The sequence below is a fragment of the Anarhichas minor genome, unplaced genomic scaffold (genome assembly GCF_050575085.1).
Source record: "Anarhichas minor isolate MPS153535 unplaced genomic scaffold, ASM5057508v1 ptg000079l, whole genome shotgun sequence".
NCBI classification, from domain to species: Eukaryota; Metazoa; Chordata; class Actinopteri; order Perciformes; family Anarhichadidae; genus Anarhichas; species Anarhichas minor.
In genome coordinates this window covers 649,268-676,593 of record NW_027466525.1, presented here as the reverse complement: position 1 = coordinate 676,593, position 27,326 = coordinate 649,268, and the positions used below count along the sequence as shown (strand labels likewise).

Genomic DNA, 27,326 nt, shown 5'->3' with positions numbered 1-27,326 from the left:
CATCTTACTCAAGCTGTTGTTGAAATAACTCTGACAGAGTCCATGGACTTTGACACTGCATATGTAACACCGGGGGATTTACTGTGTAGGAGAGCTAGCGTTGTATCCGTTAGCTACGACATAATAGTATGTCGTAGCATCCGCGGTAACGTCTCTGAGAGAGAACTGTGCTTCAGTTTCAGCAAACCAGACGGATGCTTGCGTCTCCCAAAACTCCGGCAGCTTGAGCTAAAGTGCATCACGTTCGTCTCTGGAAACGTCCAGTAGACTCAGGGTCACCAATGTAGGAGCGCCGGAATAAACAAGTCCAGCAAACTCCTCTTTGTGGCTGCACACCACTGTCGCCGTTTATTTCAACTCCCAAAAACATGACATCCTGAAACACTACATGTACTTAGTTACATTACACCACTGATGGAACAAGAGCACAGAGCTCTTCATAGATCCAGCGTCTTATCTTTGCTCTCAAAGTTCACCAGATTGATGCATTTTACTTTGAAACGTACAAACTTTTCTTCCACAGTCCCACCAAACCCTGTGGGAACCGCTGCCTCGTGTTGTGCACCGTTAAAGATTACAATAAGTCATGTGAGACAACTGTTGAAGAGATTCCCCATCATCATCATCATCATCATCACCACTCCACAGTTCTTGGTTCATCTTCAGCTTAAGTTCAGCGCTGTGTAAAGCCACTCGTCCACCTCACAGAGAGCAGTGATCAGAACTGAGCAGGCTTCAGATCCCTTTCTTCTCACCGTGTCCATCACATCTCGTGCTTTATCTTCTCTGTTTCTTGTTCTGATCGACTGCATTTCAGCGTCAGTAATCACTCCGCGCTCAAGAAGTTTATCCAGCAGCTGGTCCAGGACAGAATCAGACACTCTGTTGACAAATTGAGTCCGAACTAAGAACAGCTTCTCTTCTGCCGGGACCCTGTCCTCTGCCGGGACCCTGTCCTGTGGTGGGACCCTGTCCTCTGCCGGGACCCTGTCCTGTGGTGGGACCCTGCCCTCTGCCGGGACCCTGCCCTCTGCCGGGACCCTGTCCTCTGCCGGGACCCTGCCGGGATTTGTCTGTTGAATTTCCGCTCTTGGACCTAGAAGATAACCAAGAAAATATTATAAAGTTCAAAAGAAATGAAAGGTCTGTGTTGGACTGCTACAGCCAGCTATTTCTCACATTTCTGCAACGTAAATCACTTCCTGTGTTCTCCTTTAAGAAAAAGGATAGAATGTGTATATATATATATATATATATATATACACATATTGTTCCCAGTAGTGTTGCATGTAAGTATTGGTGTAAAGGAACATTGTCGATCCGTAGAAATCTACAATCAGGACATCAGCATTCATGCTTTCTGTCCGCTAACGGCTAACGTACGGAGGTTCCATTCAGTTACATTATGATGCCTTCAGGCTCTGTTCAGGTAAAGTTATGATGTGTTCGTGATGTGTTCAAATGTAGTCTGTATTTCCTAATCATTTGAATCGTGTGAAAGGATCAAATTGAAACATGTTGATGTTTACTCTGACTTCAGAGCGGTTGAATAGATTTCTTTGGAGGTGGAGTCTTGTAGACCAGCTGCTATAACAAAACAACAAACACGTATCTGCCAACACGGATCATCTATGATCGGTAATCAGCAGCAGATAAATGTGATCGGGGATCTCTAAACGTTATATTTGCTCCTTTCTTCTGTTGTGCTGATCAGATCCGTGACTCTGATCTGAACCGTGAGCTTTATGATCCGTTGCACCCGTACATGTAAGAAAAGGCAAGTTTATTTATTTAAATAATTTCAGCAAGAATTCAAAGCACTTCACATAAAACATCAAAAGCCCAAAATGCAAAAGAGACATTATAAAAATACATTTAAATACATTAAAGAGACAAAATAAAAACAAGCTAAAATAGCATAAAACGGGTATAAAATACACTAATTAAAGTTACAGCAGTGTTTAATAAACAGGAAAGTCTTCAGCCTTCATTTGACAGAAGAGAGTTGCAGCTGTCCTGCATTTTGTTCCAGATATATGGAGCATAAAGACTGCAGCCTAAATAAAGAATGATATGAGATGTGGAGCTCCCTGAATGTTCATGAGAGCCGCAAACATCTGTTCTACTCTCGTCCATCACTGGGTGTCTGATAGTCTTTACCTTCCAGTAATACGAGACGCTCCCAGACTGTGTTCCTCTCTTCGTCCTGGACCGACAAAGTCACTTTCTTCGTGTTGGGGGTCAGGAAAACTTCAAATGTCGGATGGAAATTCGGTCCATACGTCGAGTCAAATAGTTTACACTGAAAACAAGAACCAGAAGTCACATTGTGTATCTGCTACCTCCCTGATTGTGAATCTACATGCAGCCAAACTTGTATTTGCATAAAATAAATTTCATTGGGAACAATTGAAAATAGACGCTGGCACTCAGGAAAAGATGCTATGTGGACACAGGCCACTACACACTACTCTGAGGCTGGAGACACAGTGGAGGGGTAACAGTTGGGTGTTTAGCTAACAGCTAACAGAACTACCAGAACTGCTGAGTACCTCTCAATCACTGCTCTGCAGCTCACTGTTACTGTTTTGTACGGTGTGTTTGGCTAACAGCTAACAGCTAACAGCTAACAGCTAACAGCTAACAGCTAAGGGAACTATCACAGACACAAAGTGAAAACAGATGCTGGTGCTCAGGAATAAAGCTGAATGTGGACACCGACCCTCAGAAGTGTAGAAGTGACCTGACTCACCTCAGGCTGGATCAAGAATCCCTCAGGTTCACAGTGGACATGGTAACTTTTACCAACGTACAGCTCACATTCGGAGGAGATCTCGATGTACTTTGCATGCCGTTGTCTTCTGTAAACCTTCGTTAACGGGACATTTTTATTAGTTTAGTTTAAGCTCAGGTAGTCAGGGTAATTGTATGTGTAGAGTACATCTAAACATGAGAAGTACAGTCAATTAAAAAGATAATTATGAGGATAAACTGTAAATAAATGAATAAAAGCGTAGAATAAATGTTTCTAGATAAAACCTCCCAAATGCTACAGCACTGCAAACAAACAGGTCATGTCTTCATGGTGACTATTAAAAGGCTAAAGAAAAGAGATGAGTTATCAAATGTTCATCTTCATCATTTGAATTCAGAGTGCTGTTTCCCATGTTTATTGAACCAGAACATCATCGTTATTTAACTTTATGGAAGATTAAAAGTTTTAAATTTGTTCTGGTTCATTACTTTTCTTGGCCTCTCTACAGATCCACTGAACTGTGACCAGATGGATTCAAATATCTGTGAAAGTGTGCTGCTGGAAACAGGGAGGAATCCCTCAATTGTTGTGAAGTCACTAGTATTTCATCATCGTACAAATGAACAAAGCAATCTGAAGATTTACAGTTCAGATAGATTTGATTCTTAGCACAGCACGAGGAGCAAAGTGTGAACCGTCTTTGTGGAAACAGCTGTGGCTTAAAACAAGAGTTTAAGTTGCTGGTGAGCACATATGACAGAGAGCTTTACCTCATGCACATGGATGTTGTCCTGCAGCAGAAACACATTGAGAATTTGATCACTGGAGTGCGGGGGTCGGAGGAAGAGCAGAACTTGGCCCTTTATTGGCAGCCTGATGTTCAGAAACCTCCTGACGTAATCCCAGACGAGGCCATAAGCGGAGAGGTTAGGGACCTTCACCACCACATGAGTATCCGTAATCTCCAGCGGCTCCAGGATTGTCATTCCATCATCAGTGATGTGGACGACAGACAACAGGCCGTCAAAGACCAACGCTGTGGGAGCAAAGAGCTGTTAAACCTTTACTTATTATTGCTGAAACAGGTTCATCCCAAACTAATTCATTTCTTACCACTTGAGTTCAATTCGTCATTTTTTTCTCTGCCAGGAGAATCATGCGATTGGTCTCATGTGTGCCTGTGATTGAGTGAGTGTGCACCTCTGTGTCTGTCCACGGCTAATCTCACCTTCTGCTACAGCTGACTGCATAATATTTCAGTTATGGCTGCATTCTCAAGGACCTCTTGTGGTTGCAGTGACTCACACTTCCTCGAAAAAACTTTTATTGTCTGTTTCATACTGCCATCGACTGCCTGCTAACCCCCCACTCTAAACAAACCCTCGACCCCTAGTGACACCTCAGCTGAGTGCATCACCGACCCCCCCCAAGCAACTACTATGCGGCAAGAGACACAACGGAGGAATAACAGTTTTTGTGTTTGGCCTAAAGACTAACGGAATAGACGATGAGTTTGGCAGCTAACGAAACTACCAGTACACACCCTGCTGAGTACCTCTCTGCAGCTGCTCTGTGGCTCACTTTTACTGTTTTAGACGGTGTGGTTGGCTAACCGCTAACAGCTAACGGAAGATTGAGCTGATTTCCTGCTGACATCACCGCTTGTTTTGAAGTGTGTTAGCCAATATACTCTGGAGCCTCCCACTCCGCCCCTATCCTTTAACTATTATCTTTGAATTCATCATTATTTTCCCACATGTGATCTGTCTTTTTTTGCATGTCACCAGATGCAGCTAGTTTTACGCATTAATACAACTCTTTGTAGTTTTGGTGATTTGTTCCTGAACACTGAAGACACCCATGTCTTTACCGTGCTTTGTTTCACAGTGAGGGAGGTGGAGCTGACAGACTGCAGCATCCTCAGAACTCTTGATGTCGAACAGCGGCCCTGCAGCCTTCTTGCCAGCTGGCTGGAGGAGGCCCTCATCCCATTGGACAGTCCTGTACAGCAGCTCTGCCTCTTGAGCCATAACAAACACCAGTCCAGTCACAGAACACTGGAACACACCTGGACCAGGACACCTGAACCTGTAGGACACGGAAAGGACAAATTAATAGAAGAAGCATCTATTGGCCTGTTAGTCACATGATCTGTTTTCACTCACAGGTGTGCATGTGCAGCACAAACTGATCGTAGTGTAAAGCGTGACGACACCCAGGGGACAACTCCACTCTTATTTAGGGCGTTTTCAGACCCGTAGTTTGTTTGCTGTGTTGTCGATTCAGAGACTAACTTCGTACAGTGGTTGCATTTGCTCCTCGGTTTGTTTGTGTTCACACAGAGACGTTCAAGACTAATGCCATGTGAGAGAAAGCTGTTCTGTCATTGGTCAGACACATTAACGGGAAGATTCTTCTTGATTATGAGCATCAGCAGCATGTATTACTTATTGTGAACATACTCACAAGACAATTGTTCTTGAGATGTTGTTCCCACTTCCCTCATCCCTGCCCACCTCCTCACCTGCATCTCATTCCCTCATCAACATCTCTATTTATATACCGGCCCAGACCCTTTGTTCTTCTGTCAGTTCCTCATCGTTTCAATGTCGCCTTTTGTGTTCAAAGCCACCTGAACCAGTACCTGAACCGTGAATGAATGCATGCACAGTTTTATTAATCAGATTTTTGTTTTTTATATGGATTCTACAGAGTTTCATGAATAAGGTCCAGGTCCTGTTTTGACTTGCTCCCCACAGACCTTCGTTTAGAATCACAACTTGATGAACCGTGAAAGAAGCTGGAATAGTGTATTTCATAGGATTACCTGTATGAAGATTCAGCTGTGTGTTCAGGTGAGAATGAGAATGGAGCCTGGAACTAAGAAGGCACAAAGTTAGTTCTTTCAATATAAATCAAGTAACAAGCCACAGGTCTCTTTCCTCTGTTCCCCTGGTACACAATAATTACATTTACTCAGTAGAGAAACCTCAGTAAATAAACTTCACGCTCTTCAGCTGCTGCTCCCTCACCTCTTTGTCGGGCACATTTGTTTTCACATCCAGTTTGCCGTCGGCGTCACCTGATGGAGAGAAGAAGAGAAAGAGAAACATTAGCAGACAAAATTCTTCAAACAGCTCTAACAGAATTGAAAAATACTTTTTGTTACGATGAGGCTCATTAAGATCAGATTTTAATGTAGAATAGCTTGAATGGGGACATTCTTTCAATACTCACATTGTTTGTGTTTCTTAGTGATCAACCTGTTATTCAACCTGTCGGGAGGAACACAATCCCAAAAGTTATGATCAAGTTTTAAATAATTGTTGGTTCTTTGAGTGAGCCAGCTTCATAGTCCTGATATGAAGCAACTAATCTGCTTTTTGATCAGGTCACATTCATGTTGTGAGCGTGCATTAGAGGAAATAACATCACAGGAAAACAAAACCAACTACCTTTATTCACTCTACTGTGAAATCCCACGACTTCTAACAACTTGCTTGGCTTTGCTTTGTCAGCTTTTATTTTATCGTTTGTGGAGAAAAGAAAGAAAAGAAACATCAGAGGAACTGCACTCGTTGGTAAAATCTCTGATTCTTTGTTTTCGAAGGGAGAAAAAGGAGGGAAACCCTCACTGTGAGTAAACCGCCCTGTGTTTTATTAACAACACTGCTGAACCAGCACGGACTGACTCGGACCCCCTCACTGACCTCAGAGTCTCCAGTCTGCAGTCTGGACTCTCCAGAAGGTCACACAGCAGCTTCTCTCCTGAATCCTCCAGGATGTTGTGACTCAGGTCCAGCTCTCTCAGAGGTGACGGGTTGGACTTCAGAGCTGAGACCAGAGAAGAGCAGCTGACCTCTGACAACTTGCAGTACCTCAGTCTGAATGAAGGATAAATGATTCAGATAAAAATCCATTTATAATCCAATCAGATGTGTTCAGGTTTTAAATGTGGAGCTGACTTCATCATTCTGTTACTGCAGATCTTCATCATAATATCCGCCCTCTATTTTATTATGAGTAGAAACACACACCACAATAAATAGTTCCACTTCAGAGAGTAAACTTTATCAAGTTAAATATGAGTTCAGATGATCTTCTGTATACAGATTACCGTTTACCAAACATGTGATGTACTTTAACAGCCAACGTTGGACATTTTCTGCAGTTTCTTTACGAGGCAGTTGACTTTTGTGACTGCAGACTAAAAGCTTAGTTTATACTCGCCACAGTGAAGCCGGCACGCTCCACAACAGTGATGTAATCACGGCCTGCGAGTCCTGCGTGAAGGCTCCAAGTGGTCGCACCGCTTGGTCGTGCACCTCTGAATGTTTGCTACGACTACGAGGCACAAATAGTTTACTGATAAAAGCACTATTTACATGTCTGCCAAACTGTTTTAGATGCTTTAGAAACAGGTCTTAAAATCTACATTTGAGTAAATATTTAACAGCCAAATCAAATAGTTTACAGGATATTCAACCTTTGTTTCCTTATAATACATTTAATACTTGACTTGTTTACAGGGTTTGTATGAAGGTAATAAAGTCTCCATGAATATGAGATATGAGTTCACAGATAACAGTTCCTCCTCTTCGTTGTGGAGGTTGGTTTATGGCGTTACACTGGTTGTCTTCCTGATTCTTCACAGTTCATTTAGTTTGTTCGTCCTCTGGTGTTTCAGAGAATAATGCAATTAAAAGCACGTTGAGTATAAACACCTCTTGTTCATGCTCGGAGCTCACACGCCATCTGCAGAAGCTCACGCTACGGTGCCACGCCCAGGTGTGAACAAAACATACATTTAGTCCAGGAAAAATAAAAGTATGAACAAAAGAGAACAACTTTATGGGTGTAAGTTATGTTTGTACATAATGAGGTTAAATGGTTGATTAAACAAACAGGAATAGTATAGATTCATCTTCTTTAGCTCGTTAAGGAACAGCATCAACAGACGTACTGATCTTTCTCTCAAGTTTTGGGTTTTTTCTAGAGTTCTGTGGGAGATTAGTGGACCTGGTTCTTGTGTTCATGGTGCATGCAGCCGAGGGTTAGTCCACTTTTATTAAACTTTAAAGTCAAGTGTTTGGAGCTAGTTCAGCGTGTGAGGGATGCAGATTTTGAACTAATTGAATTGTGGCTTTATTATAATCAGCATTTGGTTTGACGTAGGTTTGAATCATATTATGGTTGAGTGTTTTGTATTCATCTGCTGCATACACGTGTTCAGCCTCATTTTAAGTGTGAGAATGTTATCAGTGTAGAAATGTGCCACATTTTAATGTTGAAGTCTTATTTCTGTTATAGAACCACATTCACACCCACAAACGTACAGGAAGCATAATATGTAGTAAAGATTCATCCGTGGAGCTGAAGCGTGGACTGACCTCAGAGTCTCCAGTCTGCAGTCTGGACTCTCCAGAAGGTCACACAGCAGCTTCACTCCTGAATCCTTCAGGTTGTTGTTACTCAGGTCCAGCTCTCTCAGAGGTGACGGGTTGGACTTCAGAGCTGAGGCCAGAGAAGAGCAGCTGACCTCTGACAACCTGCAGTACTTCAGACTGAATGAAGGATAAATGATGTAAGTTTAGAGGACAATGTTCATTCAGTATCAGGCGTTTAGAACGGAGACGTTTAGAAAATGGAAACTCCAAACACATGAGCTGAATGCAGGTTAAACACTGTGAGGTACAAGAAGTGAATAAGAGCTCTCATTAATACTAATGACAACGTGCTGCTGCTTCAATAAAGACCAAGTGACTTCACTTGAACTCTGCCAGCTCCATCTAAACTCATGTCAGCCCAACACTAAGAGATAAAAACACAGAAACTCATTTAAGATTCCACTCAAGAACACAAAGTTAACAAAGATACCAAATGTGTCAGGAGGACATTTTAGAAAATATGTGAACAGAAGTTATGTATTTTAGGAATAGTGGAGTCATAACATCAAAGCAGCTTCAGTTTAAGCATCAAATAGCTTCATAAAAATGAGCAAAAAGCAAAATACTGAAAACATTTGTTGTGTGATAGAGAGAGATATTTATTCATTGTGTTTAGTAACTTTGATCATTTACTGAAGAAAACCTGATGGAGAATACAAGATGAAAATCAAGTCTATATTATATTTATGTAAAATAAATAATAATATAAACAAATATTTGTTCGTGGTCTCACGATTTATGAACATTGTTTTGCAGCTCTTGGTTTATTGAAGCTTTTTTTAAAAACAAAAAGCTCAACATTGTTGTTTTTACACAATCTGTGTTTTCCAAAGTTGTGTATTTTTACGATGATAGAAACTGAATATGGTTCAGAGAATTATGTTGTATATGATCATATGTCATCTGGTATTTCACCTTCGACTGTTGAAACTATCTTGGTCTAGATTGTAGAAGAAGAAAAGCCGATCCGTCCGATGTGTTCTCTAAACGATATAAACAACGAGTTCCATCTTGTTTTCTACTCTCCTTTTTTACCGTGAACACTGCGATGCTTTGTTTGGTAAGTCAAACATAGATTTTATAAATATGGATGATGCACAAAGACTGAGATGGCTGTTTAAAAGTGGAACATATAACTTAGCCAGGTATCTGCAGAAAGTCTGGAAGAAGAGGAAAAAATATCTCTTTACCAAGTTTATGTTTTTATTTTCTTCTTCATGTTTTGTATTTTCAAGACCAGAAGATGTCTGGAAAAAAGTGGTGTCTTGTAATCCCATGTGGGACGGAGCAAATGTTAGGTAATAAATGAATAAATATGTTTTATTTAAATCTATAGCTCAACGTTTCTCTGCCACAGTTAATGAACTTTTACTACCACTGAGGCTTTAAGGTCCTTTAAGATCAGTATCATATCAGCTTCATGTCTGCACAGGAGGAAAGAATGTTGGACTGACCTCAGAGTCTCCAGTCTGCAGTCTGGACTCTCCAGAAGGTCACACAGCAGCTTCACTCCTGAATCCTTCAGGTAGTTTCCTCTCAGGTCCAGCTCTCTCAGAGGTGACGGGTTGGACTTCAGAGCTGAGACCAGAGAAGAGCAGCTGACCTCTGACAACTTGCAGTTCTTCAGACTGAATGAAGGATAAATGATTCAGATAAAAATCCATTTATAATCCAATCAGATGTGTTCAGGTTTTAAATGTGGAGCTGACTTCATCATTCTGTTACTGCAGATCTTCATCATAATATCCGCCCTCTATTTTATTATGAGTAGAAACACACACCACAATAAATAGTTCCACTTCAGAGAGTAAACTTTATCAAGTTAAATATGAGTTCAGATGATCTTCTGTATACAGATTACCGTTTACCAAACATGTGATGTACTTTAACAGCCAACGTTGGACATTTTCTGCAGTTTCTTTACGAGGCAGTTGACTTTTGTGACTGCAGACTAAAAGCTTAGTTTATACTCGCCACAGTGAAGCCGGCACGCTCCACAACAGTGATGTAATCACGGCCTGCGAGTCCTGCGTGAAGGCTCCAAGTGGTCGCACCGCTTGGTCGTGCACCTCTGAATGTTTGCTACGACTACGAGGCACAAATAGTTTACTGATAAAAGCACTATTTACATGTCTGCCAAACTGTTTTAGATGCTTTAGAAACAGGAGGTCTTAAAATCTACATTTGAGTAAATATTTAACAGCCAAATCAAATAGTTTACAGGATATTCAACCTTTGTTTCCTTATAATACATTTAATACTTGACTTGTTTACAGGGTTTGTATGAAGGTAATAAAGTCTCCATGAATATGAGATATGAGTTCACAGATAACAGTTCCTCCTCTTCGTTGTGGAGGTTGGTTTATGGCGTTACACTGGTTGTCTTCCTGATTCTTCACAGTTAATTTAGTTTGTTCGTCCTCTGGTGTTTCAGAGAATAATGCAATTAAAAGCACATTGAGTATAAACACCTCTTGTTCATGCTCGGAGCTCACACGCCATCTGCAGAAGCTCACGCTACGGTGCCACGCCCAGGTGTGAACAAAACGTACATTTAGTCCAGGAAAAATAAAAGTATGAACAAAAGAGAACAACTTTATGGGTGTAAGTTATGTTTGAACATAATGAGGTTAAAAGGTTGATTAAACAAACAGGAATAGTATAGATTCATCTTCTTTAGCTCGTTAAGGAACAGCATCAACAGACGTACTGATCTTTCTCTCAAGTTTTGGGTTTTTTCTAGAGTTCTGTGGGAGATTAGTGGACCTGGTTCTTGTGTTCATGGTGCATGCAGCCGAGGGTTAGTCCACTTTTATTACACTTTAAAGTCAAGTGTTTGGAGCTAGTTCAGCGTGTGAGGGATGCAGATTTTGAACTAATTGAATTGTGGCTTTATTATAATCAGCATTTGGTTTGACGTAGGTTTGAATCATATTTTGGTTGAGTGTTTTGTATTCATCTGCTGCATACACGTGTGCAGCCTCATTTTAAGTGTGAGAATGTTATCAGTGTAGAAATGTGCCACATTTTAATGTTGAAGTCTTATTTCTGTTATAGAACCACATTCACACCCACAAACGTACAGGAAGAATAATATGTAGTAAAGATTCATCCGTGGAGCTGAAGCGTGGACTGACCTCAGAGTCTCCAGTCTGCAGTCTGGACTCTCCAGAAGGTCACACAGCAGCTTCACTCCTGAATCCTTCAGGTTGTTGTGACTCAGGTCCAGCTCTCTCAGAGGTGACGGGTTGGACTTCAGAGCTGAGACCAGAGAAGAGCAGCTGACCTCTGACAACATGCACCAACTCAGTCTGAATGAAGGATAAATGATGTAAGTTTAGAGGACAATGTTCATTCAGTATCAGGCGTTTAGAACGGAGACGTTTAGAAAATGGAAACTCCAAACACATGAGCTGAATGCAGGTTAAACACTGTGAGGTACAAGAAGTGAATAAGAGCTCTCATTAATACTAATGACAACGTGCTGCTGCTTCAATAAAGACCAAGTGACTTCACTTGAACTCTGCCAGCTCCATCTAAACTCATGTCAGCCCAACACTAAGAGATAAAAACACAGAAACTCATTTAAGATTCCACTCAAGAACACAAAGTTAACAAAGATACCAAATGTGTCAGGAGGACATTTTAGAAAATATGTGAACAGAAGTTATGTATTTTAGGAATAGTGGAGTCATAACATCAAAGCAGCTTCAGTTTAAGCATCAAATAGCTTCATAAAAATGAGCAAAAAGCAAAATACTGAAAACATTTGTTGTGTGATAGAGAGAGATATTTATTCATTGTGTTTAGTAACTTTGATCATTTACTGAAGAAAACCTGATGGAGAATACAAGATGAAAATCAAGTCTATATTATATTTATGTAAAATAAATAATAATATAAACAAATATTTGTTCGTGGTCTCACGATTTATGAACATTGTTTTGCAACTCTTGGTTTATTGAAGCTTTTTTTAATAACAAAAAGCTCAACATTGTTGTTTTTACAGAATCTGTGTTTTCCAAAGTTGTGTATTTTTACGATGATAAAAACTGAATATGGTTCAGAGAATTATGTTGTATATGATCATATGTCATCTGGTATTTCACCTTCGACTGTTGAAACTATCTTGGTCTAGATTGTAGAAGAAGAAAAGCCGATCCGTCCGATGTGTTCTCTAAACGATATAAACAACGAGTTCCATCTTGTTTTCTACTCTCCTTTTTTACCGTGAACACTGCGATGCTTTGTTTGGTAAGTCAAACATAGATTTTATAAATATGGATGATGCACAAAGACTGAGATGGCTGTTTAAAAGTGGAACATATAACTTAGCCAGGTATCTGCAGAAAGTCTGGAAGAGGAAAAAATATCTCTTTACCAAGTTTATGTTTTTATTTTCTTCTACATGTTTTGTATTTTCAAGACCAGAAGATGTCTGGAAAAAAGTGGTGTCTTGTAATCCCATGTGGGACGGAGCAAATGTTAGGTAATAAATGAATAAATATGTTTTATTTAAATCTATAGCTCAACGTTTCTCTGCCACAGTTAATGAACTTTTACTACCACTGAGGCTTTAAGGTCCTTTAAGATCAGTATAATATCAGCTTCATGTCTGCACAGGAGGAAAGAATGTTGGACTGACCTCAGAGTCTCCAGTCTGCAGTCTGGACTCTCCAGAAGGTCACACAGCAGCTTCACTCCTGAATCCTTCAGGTAGTTTCCTCTCAGGTCCAGCTCTCTCAGAGGTGACGTGTTGGACTTCAGAGCTGAGACCAGAGAAGAGCAGCTGACCTCTGACAACTTGCAGTCCTTCAGACTGAATGAAGGATAAATGATGTAGATAAAAATCAGGTCATGGACAACGTGAGTCTGTGGACATTCACTGCCTCTACTTGTTGTTTTATTCAGACATTTGGAACAACAGACACATTTCTTTGTGCTCAGGCAAATCCTGAAAATCTATGAAACAAAAATGTGAAACCCACAGACTGTATATAAGACGTGGACGTAGTCGTCGTGACGTCACCCATTGGTTGGTGGACTGATGTTTTGAAGCCTTGATTTCAGTATTTTGGCCATCACCATCTTGTTTTTTTTGCAACCAGTGAACAGGAAGTGACCATATCTGGACTGAGGAGTGATGTAGAGACGCGTATACAACTCTGGTAGAGACCTGTCAATCACTGTGTAGCCCCGCCCTAAAGCATCCCCTGCTTTATGGTCTGTTTGACTCTAAATGGACCATAATGTACTAAATGAACATCATGCTGTATTGAAGAAGACTTGAAACTAGAGATTGAGACCATAAACTCATGTTTACAATGTTTACTGAGGTAATAAATCAAGAGAGAAGTAGAGTCATTTTCTCATAGACTTCTATACAACCAGAGGAGTCGCTCCCTGGTGGTCACTAGAGAGAATGCAGCTTTAACACATGAAGCTTTGACTTCACGTTTAGGAACTGGAGGTTGGTGCTTGGGGAAACCCCAGACAAGGATTTGTAGATATACAAAAACAACGAGACCATGTACAGTCAACTGACCTCAGTGTCTCCAGTCTACAGTGTGGACTCTCCAGTGCAGCAGACAGCAGCTCCACTCCTGAATCCTTCAGGTAGTTGTTACTCAGGTCCAGCTCTCTCAGATGGGACGGGTTGGACTTCAGAGCTGAGACCAGAGAAGAGCAGCTGACCTCTGACAACCTGCAGCCACTCAGACTGAATGAAGGATAAATGATTTAAGTTTAGAGGACAATGTTCATTCAGTATCAGGCGTTTAGAACGGAGACGTTTAGAAAATGGAAACTCCAAACACATGAGCTGAATGCAGGTTGAACACTGTGAGGTACAAGAAGTGAATTCACAGTGAGTCTCCGAAAGTTCACAGTCACAAAGTCTGTCATGGCACAAATATTTGTTCGATGTAACGATGAAAGGGGACACTTTATATTTACTTTATGCATTTTATGACAATGACAAAAGAAGTTCTCGTATTTGAGTTTAAATATTACAACTAATTACAAGAAATGGAGGAAAAAAGTCGTCTGTTGTCACCAAGAGATCTACATTACCTCAAAGCAGACAGAAATGTGTATAAATGTATGTGTATAATCCACAGACTATAGTTGCTGCTATAATGTTAGCATAGCCTAGCACGAATCAAACTGAACTCCATTCAGAAAACAAGCATTTCAAAAGTTGTTTACCTGTCGTAATGCTGCCAGACCTAACAAGGCATGAATTCAGACTTTTTACAAATCAACATCATTATGTTGTTATTTCGGCATTGTTGTTATCTGGTTATTGCAATTAAATTGCAGCAAAATCTGTTTATTTTGGGTTCATACAGCTGTAGTAAACCAGGCAACATGTGGCTTGCTAGATACAGTGAATACGTTCACGAGCACCGCCGGATGATGTTATGAACACAACTGCGTTTGGTTTCCCGCCGTATCTGGGACAAGGGGTCTAGATTAGAACAGACTAAAAATCTTGTAAAAAAGCTTAGTAATAGTGTCATAGATTTATTTTTGGTTCAGAGGGTATGATTTAAAAATGGTGTCATATTTAATCTCATTATTATGTACCTAAGATCTTCCTCAGTGACAGTTTTTTGGTTCATTTTGTAAAAAAGAAGTAAACAAGTAAAAATGAAACACCAAAGTACGGTTTACATTTTGTATTATCTTGTCATTTGCAATCGCCTTCATCTTTTCAAGTGTTGATTGTAAAAATAAATGTTATTTTTCAGTAAAACGCATTGGTGTGATAGTTTGTATATTTGAAGATTTAAACTACTTATCTAAACTGATTTATTAAGTTAATCACATCTGGACTTACACAGCTTTCCTGCAGTTCCTCACAGCTGGAATGAGTCTCCGTCGCCCCTCTTGTGAGGTGTTGTACTTTTTCAGGTCCAACTCATCCAGAACCTCCTCTGACATCTGCAGCATGTAGGCCAGAGCTGAGCAGTGGATATCTGAGAGTTTCTTCTCCGATCGGTTCTCCGACTTCAGGAACTCTTGGATCTCCTGATGCAGCGAGTGGTCGTTCATCTCCGTCAGACAGTGGAAGATGTTGATGTTTCTTTCAGGAGAGATCTTAGAACTGTTCATCTTCTTCAGGTTCTTGATGGCTCTCTGGATGATTTTTGGACTGTTGTCCGTCCGACCCAGCAGGCCTCCTAAGAGTCTCTGGTTGGACTCCAGAGAGAGGCCATGAAGGAAGCGGACAAACAGGTCCAGGTGGCCATTTTCACTTTTGAGGGATTTCTCCATGGCTCTCCTCAGGAAGACATCCAGGGTTGGGTAATCACCCCTCCCCATGAAGTCCTCCAGTACCTCTGTCTTCCTGTTTGTGAAACAGTGGAACATGTAGACTGCAGCCAGAAACTCTTGAACACTCAGATGAACAAAGCAGTAGACAGTTTCCCCGAAGATCACGCTCTCTCTTTTGAAGATCTCTGTACAAACTCCTGAGAACACCGAGGCCTCCGTGACATCAAGACCACACTGCTCCAGGTCTTGTTGGTAGAACATGATGTTTCCTTTCTCCAGATGTTCAAACGCCAGCCTCCCCAGCTTCAGAAGAACTTCCTTGTCAGCCTCCGTCAGCTCCTGAGGACTCGTCTCTTGTCCCTCATGGTACTTCTGCTTCTTCCTCTTTGTCTGGACCAGCAGGAAGTGTGAGTACATGTCAGTCAGGGTCTTGGGCAGCTCTTCTCTCTGGTTTGTAGTCCACATGTGGTCCAGAACTGTAGCAGTGATCCAGCAGAAGACTGGGATCAGACACATGATGTGGAGGCTCCTGGATGTCTTGATGTGTGAGATGATTCTGCTGGACAGCTCTTCATCACTGAACCTCCTCCTGAAGTACTCGTCCTTCTGGGGGTCGGTGAAGCCTCGTACTTCTGTTAACCTGTCAACACGTGAAGGAGGGATTTGATTGGCTGCTGCAGGTCTGGAAGTTATCCAGACGAGAGCCGAGGGAAGCAGATTCCCTTCGATGAGGTTCGTCAGCAGCACGTTGACCGATGCCTTCTGTGTGACATCAGACACGACCTCATTGGTGATGAAATCCAATGAAAGTCTGGTTTCATCCAGACCATCAAAGATGAACAGAACTTTACAGACAGAGAGCTCCTCTGCTGTGATCTTCTGTAATGTTGGATGGAAAACATGGAGCAGCTTGAGAAGACTGTACTGCTCATCTTTGATCAAGTTCAGCTCCCTGAACGAAAGCAGAACAACCAGACTGACATCTTGGTTTCCTAAACCCTCGGCCCAGTCCAGAGTGAACTTCTGCACCAAGACAGTTTTTCCAACACCAGCGACGCCGTTCGTCAGAACGACTCTGATGGGTCTCTGTTGGTCAGCTGAGTCTTTAAAGATGTCGTGGCACTTGATCAGAGTGTCAAGGAGGGTCTTCTTCTTGGAAGCTGATTCAAGCTGCCTCACCTCATGTTGGGTGTTCACCTCTTCACTCTGTCCCTCTGTGATGTAGAGCTCAGTGTAGATCCTGTTAAGGGGGGTTCCACTTCCTCTTTTATCAGTTCCTTCAGTCACATGTTCACAGCTCCTCCTCAGACTGATCTTATGTTCATCTAAAACCTCCTGTAGACCATTATCTCCTGAACGACAAGGAGAAATGTGAGACAATCAAATGCTCGGACAAAACAAGGACAGAAAATCAGGTATCTCTGGCTGTCTGTTAAATGCCCCTCTCTACCTACCTGCCTGTCTACCTGCCTGCCTGTCTACCTACATACTTACCTGTCTATCCAACTACCTACCTGTTTATCTCCCTGCTGGTCTACCTGTCTACCTACTTATCTACCTGTCTACCTGCCTGTCCCTCATGTATGTAAACTTGTGGTGTCTTGTAATCCTATGTGGACCATAAATAAAACTAATACATTAATTAATAAAAATGGTTGAAGCCACATCTATGAATCATTTCTTGGTGTCTCCATGCAGCAGAGAGACATCTTACTTTGCACAGTGCTGGTCCCAATGGCTGTCTGCAGTCTAGATCTTTTTCCACACTGGGGACAGGAGGAGTCCCCCGATGAAGCAGACTGGTCCCAGTATGAGGTGATGCACTGTCTGCAGAACCAGTGTCCACAGCTGGTAGAGACTGGATCCTTCAGGACGTCCCGACACAAAGCACAGTGGGACGGCTGCTCCTCCTCGGGGTCATGAGCCTTCTTCCTGTCTCAGTGGAGACCAACACATTCTTTATAACACATTTTATATTCATCATGAGGTGTTTGAAGTCACAATTTTAGTATTTTTAAAAATATTTTAAATATGAATCATTCCCCAAATATGCGAGACAATATCTTAAATAAATAGAACTAAATCAAATCACAGACTTCTACCGTGTAACTACATAAAGGTTTATTACCGTTGTGGAAGCATCGTCTGTGGTCACTTCTGTGAGCAGTCTCTGTTGTAAAGCTGATAAAAGCTCTCCAGATGTGCTGACATCATCAAACCGTTTGCCACTAAAGTTCTGATGATGGGTTGTTATGACACATGTCGCCCGTGGGTGCAAAGTAAAATGGCCGCCAGAGACCGTGTTTTCTGCTGCTGAACTTTATGGGAGATTTCTGGCAAAACTTTTAAACTCCGTTGATGAGAGAGAATTTCTGTAAACAGATAAGAAGAAATACAAAAGGAACATAAAAGAAATGTTACTGGTTTAATGGACGCTGGTGTTGAGCAGATAATGTCTTTAAATGTATCTCTCTGTTTCTGTACATCATCAACACATAAAGGAACACTTCATCCTTCAGTTTATCACAAACATTCATGATCAACACATAAAGGAACACTTCATCCTTTAGTTTATCACAAACATTCATCATCAAGACATAAAGAAACACTTCATCCTTCAGTTTATCACAAACATTCATCATCAACACATAAAGAAACACTTCATCCTTCAGTTTATCACAAACATTCATCATCAACACTTAAAGAAACACTTCATCCTTCAGTTTATCACAAACATTCATCATCAACACATAAAGAAACACTTCATCCTTCAGTTTATCACAAACATTCAACATCAACACGTAAAGAAACACTTCATCCTTCAGTTTATCACAAACATTCAACATCAACACATAAAGAAACACTTCATCCTTCAGTTTATCACAAACATTCATCATCAACACATAAAGGAACACTTCATCCTTCAGTTTATCACAAACATTCAACATCAACACAAAGGAACACTTCATCCTTCAGTTTATCACAAACATTCATCATCAACACATAAAGGAACACTTCATCCTTCAGTTTATCACAAACATTCATCATCAACACATAAAGAAACACTTCATCCTTCAGTTTATCACAAACATTCATCATCAACACATAAAGGAACACTTCATCCTTCAGTTTATCACAAACATTCATCATCAACACATAAAGAAACACTTCATCCTTCAGTTTATCACAAACATTCATCATCAACACATAAAGAAACACTTCATCCTTCAGTTTATCACAAACATTCAGCATCAACACATAAAGAAACACTTCATCCTTCAGTTTATCACAAACATTCAGCATCAACACATAAAGGAACACTTCATCCTTCAGTTTATCACAAACATTCAGCATCAACACATAAAGAAACACTTCATCCTTCAGTTTATCACAAACATTCAGCATCATTTATCACAAACTGTATTGTATTCAATGTATTGGTTATTTTATATGTCCTTTAGCAACACCTAGTGGCGATTGTGAATAGCTGCACTCAACAGGAAGTGAGCGAAGTGTAAATAATCAGAGTAACAGGAAGTGATGTTCAAGAAGTGCCGTGTGCCCATGGACTCATTGACTGAGCATCTCAGTGTTCAATCCACATAATCCTGTGCCTTGAAGGCCACAAAATCGGCTTCATCTGTAAGTGTGTTACTATTTACAGTTATATTAACATGTTTATATTCATATTTCTTTGGTTTGTGTTAGTAGCATTTATACTAATGTACTAGCTATTATTAAGTACTTACAAAGGCACTTACCTTTTGTATTGTTTGTGCTCTTTTTCAGTTTTACAAAATTATTACATATTTTCCACCATTAAACCTTGCAAATACAACAACCTGTCTGTTCCTTGGAGGATACGGTGCTGGGAAATATATTGTCAAGCTGGCTGTATAGCTGAAAACTACGTTTTACTAAAACAACTTTTAGTGAGGTGACAAGATGACCACCTACCGTGGGACTTTAAGGAGGATTTTCGGATAGACAAGCTACACTGCACTTCATCGCCATGGAAACTACTAGGTCAGTAGATGCTCCAGATGAAGGCAAAGTGAAATGCTCACAAGATCGTGTTGAAACAGTTACGAGCCTGTCTCACCATCGCTCCAGAAAATCAAGCTCTTCACGCTCATCGACGAGCTCTCGAGCCAGCTTAGAAGCAGCAAGGGCCCGTGCTAAAGCAGAGGCGGCAAAAATCAGACTGACCTTCACAGAAAAGGAGAGTGAACTCAAAATTGAGAAAGCCAAGCTGGAAGCCAGAATTGACTTCATCAACCTACAACGAGAAGCTGAAGTTGCCCATGTAGAAGCTGTAGTGCTGGAGAGAGCAGCTGCAGATATGGATGGCTCGGACCATATTGAAGAACCTGAGTTCTTGCCACTTCAAGAGAGTGCACTGAAAAGAACGCATGACTATGTCACCCACCATGCCCTGCATCATTACCCACAGGCACCTAGAGAGGATAAGGAAGTTTACCCCTTACGTCCAATTCTCACACCCCAGCACGACAACACTGCGCAGACCCAGGCGCACATCATCAATAGGAGATCGATGTACCAACAAAGGGACACACAGGAGCTTCATACAGATTTGCTACAGCAGAGGAATTATGACCATCAGCACAGTGGTCTTCCCACAAAGCCATCACCCTCAGACAACACAAATCGTAACACTACAACAGCTGATCTTGCCAAATTTCTTGCTAAAAATCAGCTAGTGTCCTCAGGATTGACAACATTTGATGACCTACCCGAACACTACCAAGCTTGGAGAGAGACCTTCATCAACACAATTGAAAGCCTTGAGCTGTCAGCAAGTGAAGAGATGGATTTGCTGATCAAATGGCTGGGTAAGGATTCAAGTGAGCAGGCACTTAGGATTAGGTCGGTAAATGTCAGGCAACCCTCCCTTGGTCTTAAAACAATTTGGGAGAGATTAAACAAAACATATGGATCTCCAGAAGTACTAGAGAGAGCTCTTTTTAGTAAAATAGAGAACTTCCCCAAGATCCATAACAGAGACAGTAAAAAACTTCAAGAGCTGGCAGACCTACTGATAGAATTGGATGTCGCCAAAAGAGATGGATACTTACCAGGACTAGCTTACCTTGACACAGCAAGGGGTGTGCAGCCCATTGTCGAGAAGCTGCCCATATATCTCCAGGACAAGTGGCTGTCTCAAGGATGCAAATTCAAAAGACAACATTGTGTGGCCTTTCCCCCTTTCTTCTTTTTTCGAGAATTCGTCTGCAGGGACGCTGAAGACCGAAATTACCCAAGCTTTAACCTTCCCACTCTCGCTCCAACCTCTTACAAGAATGAGAAGTTAAGTCACATGAAACCGGTCTCTGTACATAAAACGAGCATATCATCAGATACAGTGACCAAAACAGAAAATCTTGACAGACTTTGCCCCATGCATAACAAACCCCACCCACTGAAGAGATGCAGAGGGTTCAGGAAAATGATCTTAGATGACAGAAAGCAATTCTTAAAAGAGAACAATATATGCTTTCGCTGCTGTGCTTCTACTATGCACCAGGCAAAATTCTGTGAAACTCCCATCAAATGTACAGAGTGTGACAGCAATAAACACCTCGCTGCTCTTCACCCTGGCCCTGCTCCGCAATATCAGCCAGGTTTTTCCCCTGCTTCAGAGAACGGCGGGGAGAGGGAGGACACAAGGCAGCCAGATATCACATCACGGTGTACCAAAGTATGTGGTGAGGAATTCAAAGGCAAATCCTGTGCAAAGATCTGCATTGTGAATGTGTATCCCAGTGGTCATCGCAACCTACAGAGAAAAATGTATGCCATTTTAGATGACCAGAGCAATGTATCATTAGCTCGATCAGAGTTTTTTGAAATGTTCAACATCGGTGGAGCAGCAGTGGCATACACACTCAAAACCTGTGCAGGGATGGTGGAAACAGCTGGCAGAAAAGCCCATGGATTCACAGTAGAATCTATAGACGGAAAAATAGATATCCCACTACCTACACTAACTGAGTGTAACGAAATCCCAAACAATAGAGCACAGATCCCGACACCAGAAGCTGCGTACCACCACCAGCACCTAAGGCAGATAGCAATTGAAATCCCATCCCTTGATCCAGACGCTGACATCCTGCTGCTATTGGGAAGAGACATTATTAGGGCCCATAAGGTACGTAAACAGCACAATGGCCCTCACTATGCACCATACGCACAAAAGCTAGACCTTGGGTGGGTCATCATAGGGGATGTATGCCTAGGAGGCGCTCACAAGACAAACATAGTGGGTGCCTTGAAAACCTGCATCCTTGAAAATGGAAGACCAACTTGCCTTACTCCATGTGAGAATCAGATACGAGTGAAAGAAATCTACAGTATCGAAAGTAAGTGCAAGAATCCTCTCCTGCACAAACCCACGCAAAGTGCATTGAGGGTATCAAATATGGATAACCTAGGAAAAACGGTTTTCTGTACAACAGAGAATGACAACCAGCTCGCTCACTCTGTTGAGGATCTAGCCTTCCTTCAGATCATGGAACGAGAATTGACACAAGATGACACAAACAGCTGGGTTGCTCCACTCCCTTTCCGTCACCCACGGAGACGTCTCCCTAACAACAGAGACTATGCTCACAGCCGTCTAATGTCGGTGCGACGGATGTTACAGAAGAAACCTGGAATGAAAGTGCACTTCACTGAGTTCATGCAAAAAATGCTTGACAATGAGCATGCTGAGCTTGCACCACCACTCAAAGAAGGGACGGAATGTTGGTATCTCCCTACCTTTGGAGTTTACCACCCTCAAAAACCAGACAAGATTCGTGTGGTGTTTGATTCCAGTGCACAGTATGATGGAATCTCACTGAATGATGTGTTGCTTTCTGGACCAGACCTTAACAACACCCTCATTGGAGTGCTTCTTAGATTCAGAAGAGAACCGGTTGCAGTGACAGTAGATATACAGCAAATGTTCTACTGTTTTGTGGTGCGCGAAGACTGCAGAGACTTCCTACGGTTCTTGTGGTACCGGGAAAATGATCTCAACCAGGAAGTGGTGGAGTACCGCATGCGAGTTCATGTTTTTGGGAACAGCCCATCACCTGCAGTGGCAATTTTTGGTCTGCGGAGGGCAGCAAAACACCAAGAGGAACACTACGGCAGTGATGCGAGGCACTTTGTTGAGAGGGACTTTTACGTCGATGATGGTCTTCGATCATTCGCAACTGAAGCTGAAGCCATCGATGTTATGCGTCGAACACAACAAATGTTGGCTGTGTCAAATATAATGCTGCACAAGATAGCCTCAAATCGAACAGAAGTGATGGATGCATTTCCGGCAGAGGAAAGAGCAAATGATATCAAAGACCTCAACCTCTCCATAGACGACTTGCCTGTCCAAAGGAGCCTTGGAGTCAGCTGGAACATTATGTCTGACACTTTCACTTTCCATGTCCCTGAGGGTCAAAAACCATTCACACGCCGAGGCGTACTGTCAACAGTAAACAGTCTGTTTGATCCACTGGGTTTCTTGGCTCCTGTCACTATTGAAGGCAGACTGCTCCTCAGAGTTTTCAACCCAAGATACAGAATGGGACACATGTCTTCCTGAGGCCAAAGCAGAAGATTGGAGAAGATGGCATGAATCACTGTCAGCACTAAAAGAGGTACATATCCCACGCACATATGCATCTTTTTCCATTTCCAAAGCACAAAACACAGAACTGTGCGTCTTTTCTGATGCCTCTGTAAAAGCAATATCAGCAGTGGCTTACCTGAAAGTTACAAATGAGCATGGTCACAGTGAAGTAGGATTTGTCTTCGGAAAGTCCAAGCTCGCTCCCCAGCCTGAGCTGACGATTCCCAGGTTAGAGTTATGTGCAGCTGTATTAGCTGTTGAGATTGCAGAACTAGTCATCAAGGAAATTGACCTGAAAGTGAATGCAATAAAATTCTACACAGACAGCAAAGTTGTGTTAGGATACATAAACAATGAGAGAAGAAGATTCTACGTCTATGTGAGTAATCGCGTACAGCGTATTCGACAGTCAACACGTCCAGAGCAGTGGAGTTATGTTCCCTCTGAGTTAAACCCAGCAGATCATGGGTCCCGATCTGTTCCAGCTGCAAAGCTTACAGGCACCACATGGCTGACTGGACCAGCTTTCTTGACCAAGCGGGAAAGTTCAGTGGTCAACACTGAAGATAAGACGACATATGTCCTCGTAGATCCAGATTCTGATGCTGAGATTCGTGCCAGCATAACATCACTCGCCACAAAAGTTACTGAAGACAAGCTGGGTTCAAAGAGATTCGAGCATTTTTCTAATTGGAGCTCACTCACCAAAGCTGTGGCCCGACTCTGTCACATAGCTCAATGCTTCTCTCTCCCATCAGGCAATCACGGCTGTGTTGGCTGGCACATGTGCAAGAAAGGGTTGTCAGTTGCTGACATCACCAAGGCAGAGCATGTCATCATAAAGTGTGTGCAACATGAAAGCTATTCAGAAGAGTTGAAATGCATTAAGTCAAACTGTGACCTCTCCAAAACCAGCACTCTTCATAAACTTCGGCCAGTGATTGACAGTGAAGGCCTGCTGAGAATAGGTGGACGCATCGATCTGGCACAACTTGAAAAGTGTGAAGCCCATCCTATCATTATCCCAAGCCGTAACCACATAGCAACTCTGCTCATCCGCCACCATCATGAATGTGTGAAACACCAGGGCAGACACTTCACTGAAGGTGCAATCCGTGCCAGTGGTCTGTGGATAGTAGGAGGAAAACGTCTCATCAGCAGCTGCATTCACATGTGTGTCACATGCAAAAAGCTGCGAGGAAGAATGGAGCAACAACAAATGTCTGATCTACCTGCTGAACGTCTACAAGTAGACCCCCCATTTTCCTATGTGGGACTTGACGTTTTTGGGCCATGGGAAGTCATCACACGTCGTACCAGGGCTGGCCAGGCCAGGGCCAGATTGCATGCTCCTCCAAGTCGGACCTTTAAAACTCACCCATGAAGTGCTAATCACCTTTATGGCAGAGGTCAGTGCCATTGTGAATGCCAGGCCGTTAATTCCTGTATCCACTGACCCAGAGGCTCCCCTCATTCTAACCCCTTCCATGTTGCTGACACAGAAAACAGGGGCATCTCCTTGTCCAGCTAGTGAGTTTTCGAAAGGAGATTTGCTCAAGAACCAGTGGAAAAGGGTTCAAGCCTTGGCAGAGACATTTTGGGCTAGGTGGCGACAAGAATATTTAAGTATGCTACAGCATCATCAGAAGTGGCAAGCACAGAAACCCAATCTTAAAGATGGAGACATAGTTCTGATGAAGGACAGTCAGACAAAAAGAAATCAGTGGCCAATGGGAGTTGTTGTGAATGCTATTCCCAGTAAAGATGGACGAGTAAGAAAGGTGGAAGTCAAAGTGACAAGAAATCAGACACTCAAGATATTCTCCAGACCCATATCTGAAGTGGTCCTGCTTTTCTCCCAGAAAGACAATCATGGGAATGACGTGTCACACAGTCCAAAGCTTGCTGAGGGCAAAGCCATAGGTGGGATGAGTCGCTGAGTGACAGCCCGGTCAACTCACTGTAAGACTGCAGTCCTACATTTAGTACAGTAGCAGTTCTCCTGTACAGACTCGGATGAGAAAGGTCTGTGGGTTAATATGTACATAGTGGCATATGTCTTAATATGCCAGGCGGGGAGTGTATTGTATTCAATGTATTGGTTATTTTATATGTCCTTTAGCAACACCTAGTGGCGATTGTGAATAGCTGCACTCAACAGGAAGTGAGCGAAGTGTAAATAATCAGAGTAACAGGAAGTGATGTTCAAGAAGTGCCATGTGCCCATGGACTCATTGACTGAGCATCTCAGTGTTCAATCCACATAATCCTGTGCCTTGAAGGCCACAAAATCGGCTTCATCTGTAAGTGTGTTACTATTTACAGTTATATTAACATGTTTATATTCATATTTCTTTGGTTTGTGTTAGTAGCATTTATACTAATGTACTAGCTATTATTAAGTACTTACAAAGGCACTTACCTTTTGTATTGCTCTTTTTCAGTTTTACAAAATTATTACATATTTTCCACCATTAAACCTTGCAAATACAACAACCTGTCTGTTCCTTGGAGGATACGGTGCTGGGAAATATATTGTCAAGCTGGCTGTATAGCTGAAAACTACGTTTTACTAAAACAACTTTTAGTGAGGACAGCACACAAACATTCATCATCAACACATAAAGAAACACTTCATCCTTCAGTTTATCACAAACATTCATCATCAACACATAAAGAAACACTTCATCCTTCAGTTTATCACAAACATTCATCAACACATAAAGGAACACTTCATCCTTCAGTTTATCACAAACATTCATCAACACATGAAGAAACACCTGGCTGTCTCCTGATCAAAGAGCTTATTGGCTCTTAGATTTGACAACACTCAAGGCATTTTCAAGGCTGAAAAGGCCCCTGCTGCTTCCGCATTATCTCTACTTTCCAGGCGAGAAGCAGTTCATCAGGAAAGTTAAATTAACCTTTATTAACTATTTTGTTATTTTAATTTTTTCTTTTATTTTTAAATCTGGAGCTGCGTTTACCGTGAATCTCAGCATAGAGGCGCACTAACATGTAAGTGTCTGCTGAGTTGAGCGCAGTGTTAGTTACCGTAATGTTACGTTCGCGCGCGGCTAAGAGAGTAATAACGATATGAACCGTTTACATTGCGCGGCAACAAACTCCTCAAAAAGGTCCCAACATGTTCAAACTGTCACTTAGCTCGCGTTAGCTAAGAAGCTATGAAAAGTTTACCTCGTAGTGGAGCAGCGGGCTGTGTTCATCTGTCACTTTCCCCAGTTTAACTTCCTGTTGGCGGTTTCTCTGGGGGGCGGGGACTAATGCGGCGCCCACTCCACTGATTGGATGAAGGGATGGATGACGTCTTCTTCTTCTTCTTCTTCTTCTTCTTCTTCTTCTTCTTCTTCTTCTTCTTCTTCTTCTTCAGTGTAATGGCGGACTACAAACCAACGTTTAAGGTGCATACCGCCACCTACTGTACCGGGGTGTATAACATCATGACTTTATGACAATTGTCATTTAAACACAATAATAATGTTATTATTAATAAATAAAATAAAGAAACGACTTCATATAGAAGTTATATTGTGGATATTAAACCCGTTCCATTCATGAATGTACATGAAGCCCTTTATTTGTATATATATTAATATATAATTATTATATTATCTAATTTAATATTATATTAATATAACATAATACTATTATTACTATTATTATGCTAATACTGCTACTGTTTCTGATATTGCTAATATTCCCTCTACTACTATTATTCCTAGTACTACTTTTGCAGCCAATGCTACTAGTGCTACGGCTACTTGTTCTTAAATTGTTGCTACTCCCGAGTCAAAAAGTTTAAAAAGGTTGCAGAACTTGCAGACGCTGCTTTTTTTTTTTTGTTAAACTTAATTTGGGGTCAAAGTGAGAAAAGTGGAACGCTGTCAGCTGTTGAAAGAGGACATAGAGAAAGTGACACAAAAGAAGAAGTTTGAGAGTCTCTGTGCGAGCTCATAATTACACTGAATGTGAAGCGGCGTTAAGCTGCGACAGTAATAGTTATCATACAGCTTTTATATTTAAGAAAGAAAAAGGTCATGCTTTAGCGTGAAAATGTTGGGAGAACTGACAGTTTGCTTCCACCTCAGTAACGACTCATTGTTGAGCCTCTCGATTTATAGTTATATTTAAAACATCGTGAGGTCCATTTAAAAAGAAGCAATTACTTTGCAGGAGAGAGCGATAGATTATA

General features: G+C 41.7%; 2 protein-coding genes across 6 annotated transcripts; both read right to left on the bottom strand.

Moving 5' to 3' along the window:
• Positions 1-316: 316 nt before the first annotated feature.
• Positions 317-10,798, bottom strand: LOC142938018 (NACHT, LRR and PYD domains-containing protein 1a allele 5-like). 2 transcript variants are annotated; one of them, XM_076081207.1, is made up of 12 exons: positions 10,674-10,798; positions 9,657-9,830; positions 8,146-8,319; positions 6,466-6,639; positions 5,993-6,030; positions 5,788-5,837; positions 5,583-5,635; positions 4,626-4,843; positions 3,526-3,791; positions 2,753-2,869; positions 2,161-2,302; positions 317-1,096 (listed from the first exon to the last, which is right to left on the bottom strand). In XM_076081207.1, exons 1-12 carry the CDS (start codon positions 10,682-10,684, stop codon positions 663-665), a joined length of 1,851 nt encoding a protein of 616 aa, XP_075937322.1. In that variant the 5' UTR covers positions 10,685-10,798; the 3' UTR covers positions 317-662. The 2 variants fall into 2 exon arrangements, with proteins under 2 accessions (XP_075937322.1, XP_075937323.1); XM_076081208.1 differs by lacking the exons at positions 8,146-8,319; positions 9,657-9,830; positions 10,674-10,798 and adding an exon at positions 7,480-8,034.
• LOC142938015 (protein NLRC3-like) lies at positions 9,826-27,326 on the bottom strand. Of its 4 annotated transcripts, XM_076081199.1 has the most exons (8): positions 26,312-27,326; positions 17,609-17,852; positions 17,195-17,412; positions 15,044-16,832; positions 13,748-13,921; positions 12,848-13,021; positions 11,340-11,513; positions 9,826-10,719 (listed from the first exon to the last, which is right to left on the bottom strand). In XM_076081199.1, the coding sequence occupies exons 2-8, from the start codon at positions 17,620-17,622 to the stop codon at positions 10,473-10,475; spliced, it is 2,790 nt and encodes a 929-aa protein (XP_075937314.1). In that variant the 5' UTR covers positions 17,623-17,852; positions 26,312-27,326; the 3' UTR covers positions 9,826-10,472. The 4 variants fall into 4 exon arrangements, with proteins under 4 accessions (XP_075937314.1, XP_075937315.1, XP_075937316.1 ...); XM_076081200.1 differs by lacking the exon at positions 9,826-10,719 and having other exon boundaries at positions 11,231-11,513; positions 26,312-26,873; XM_076081201.1 differs by lacking the exon at positions 9,826-10,719 and having other exon boundaries at positions 11,376-11,513; positions 12,848-12,971; positions 26,312-26,869.

Bases quoted from the DNA above. Each gene is read 5' to 3' on its own strand.
- LOC142938018 (XM_076081207.1), bottom strand. The intron at 8,320-9,656 runs GTCAGTCCAACA...TCCTTCATTCAG, and splicing joins TGCAGACTGGAGACTCTGAG to TCTGAAGTACTGCAGGTTGT. The intron at 2,870-3,525 runs GTAAAGCTCTCT...CCGTTAACGAAG, and splicing joins ACAACATCCATGTGCATGAG to GTTTACAGAAGACAACGGCA.
- LOC142938015 (XM_076081199.1), bottom strand. The intron at 11,514-12,847 runs GTCAGTCCAACA...TCCTTCATTCAG, and splicing joins TGCAGACTGGAGACTCTGAG to ACTGAGTTGGTGCATGTTGT. The intron at 10,720-11,339 runs GTCAGTCCACGC...GTGGCACCGTAG, and splicing joins TGCAGACTGGAGACTCTGAG to CGTGAGCTTCTGCAGATGGC.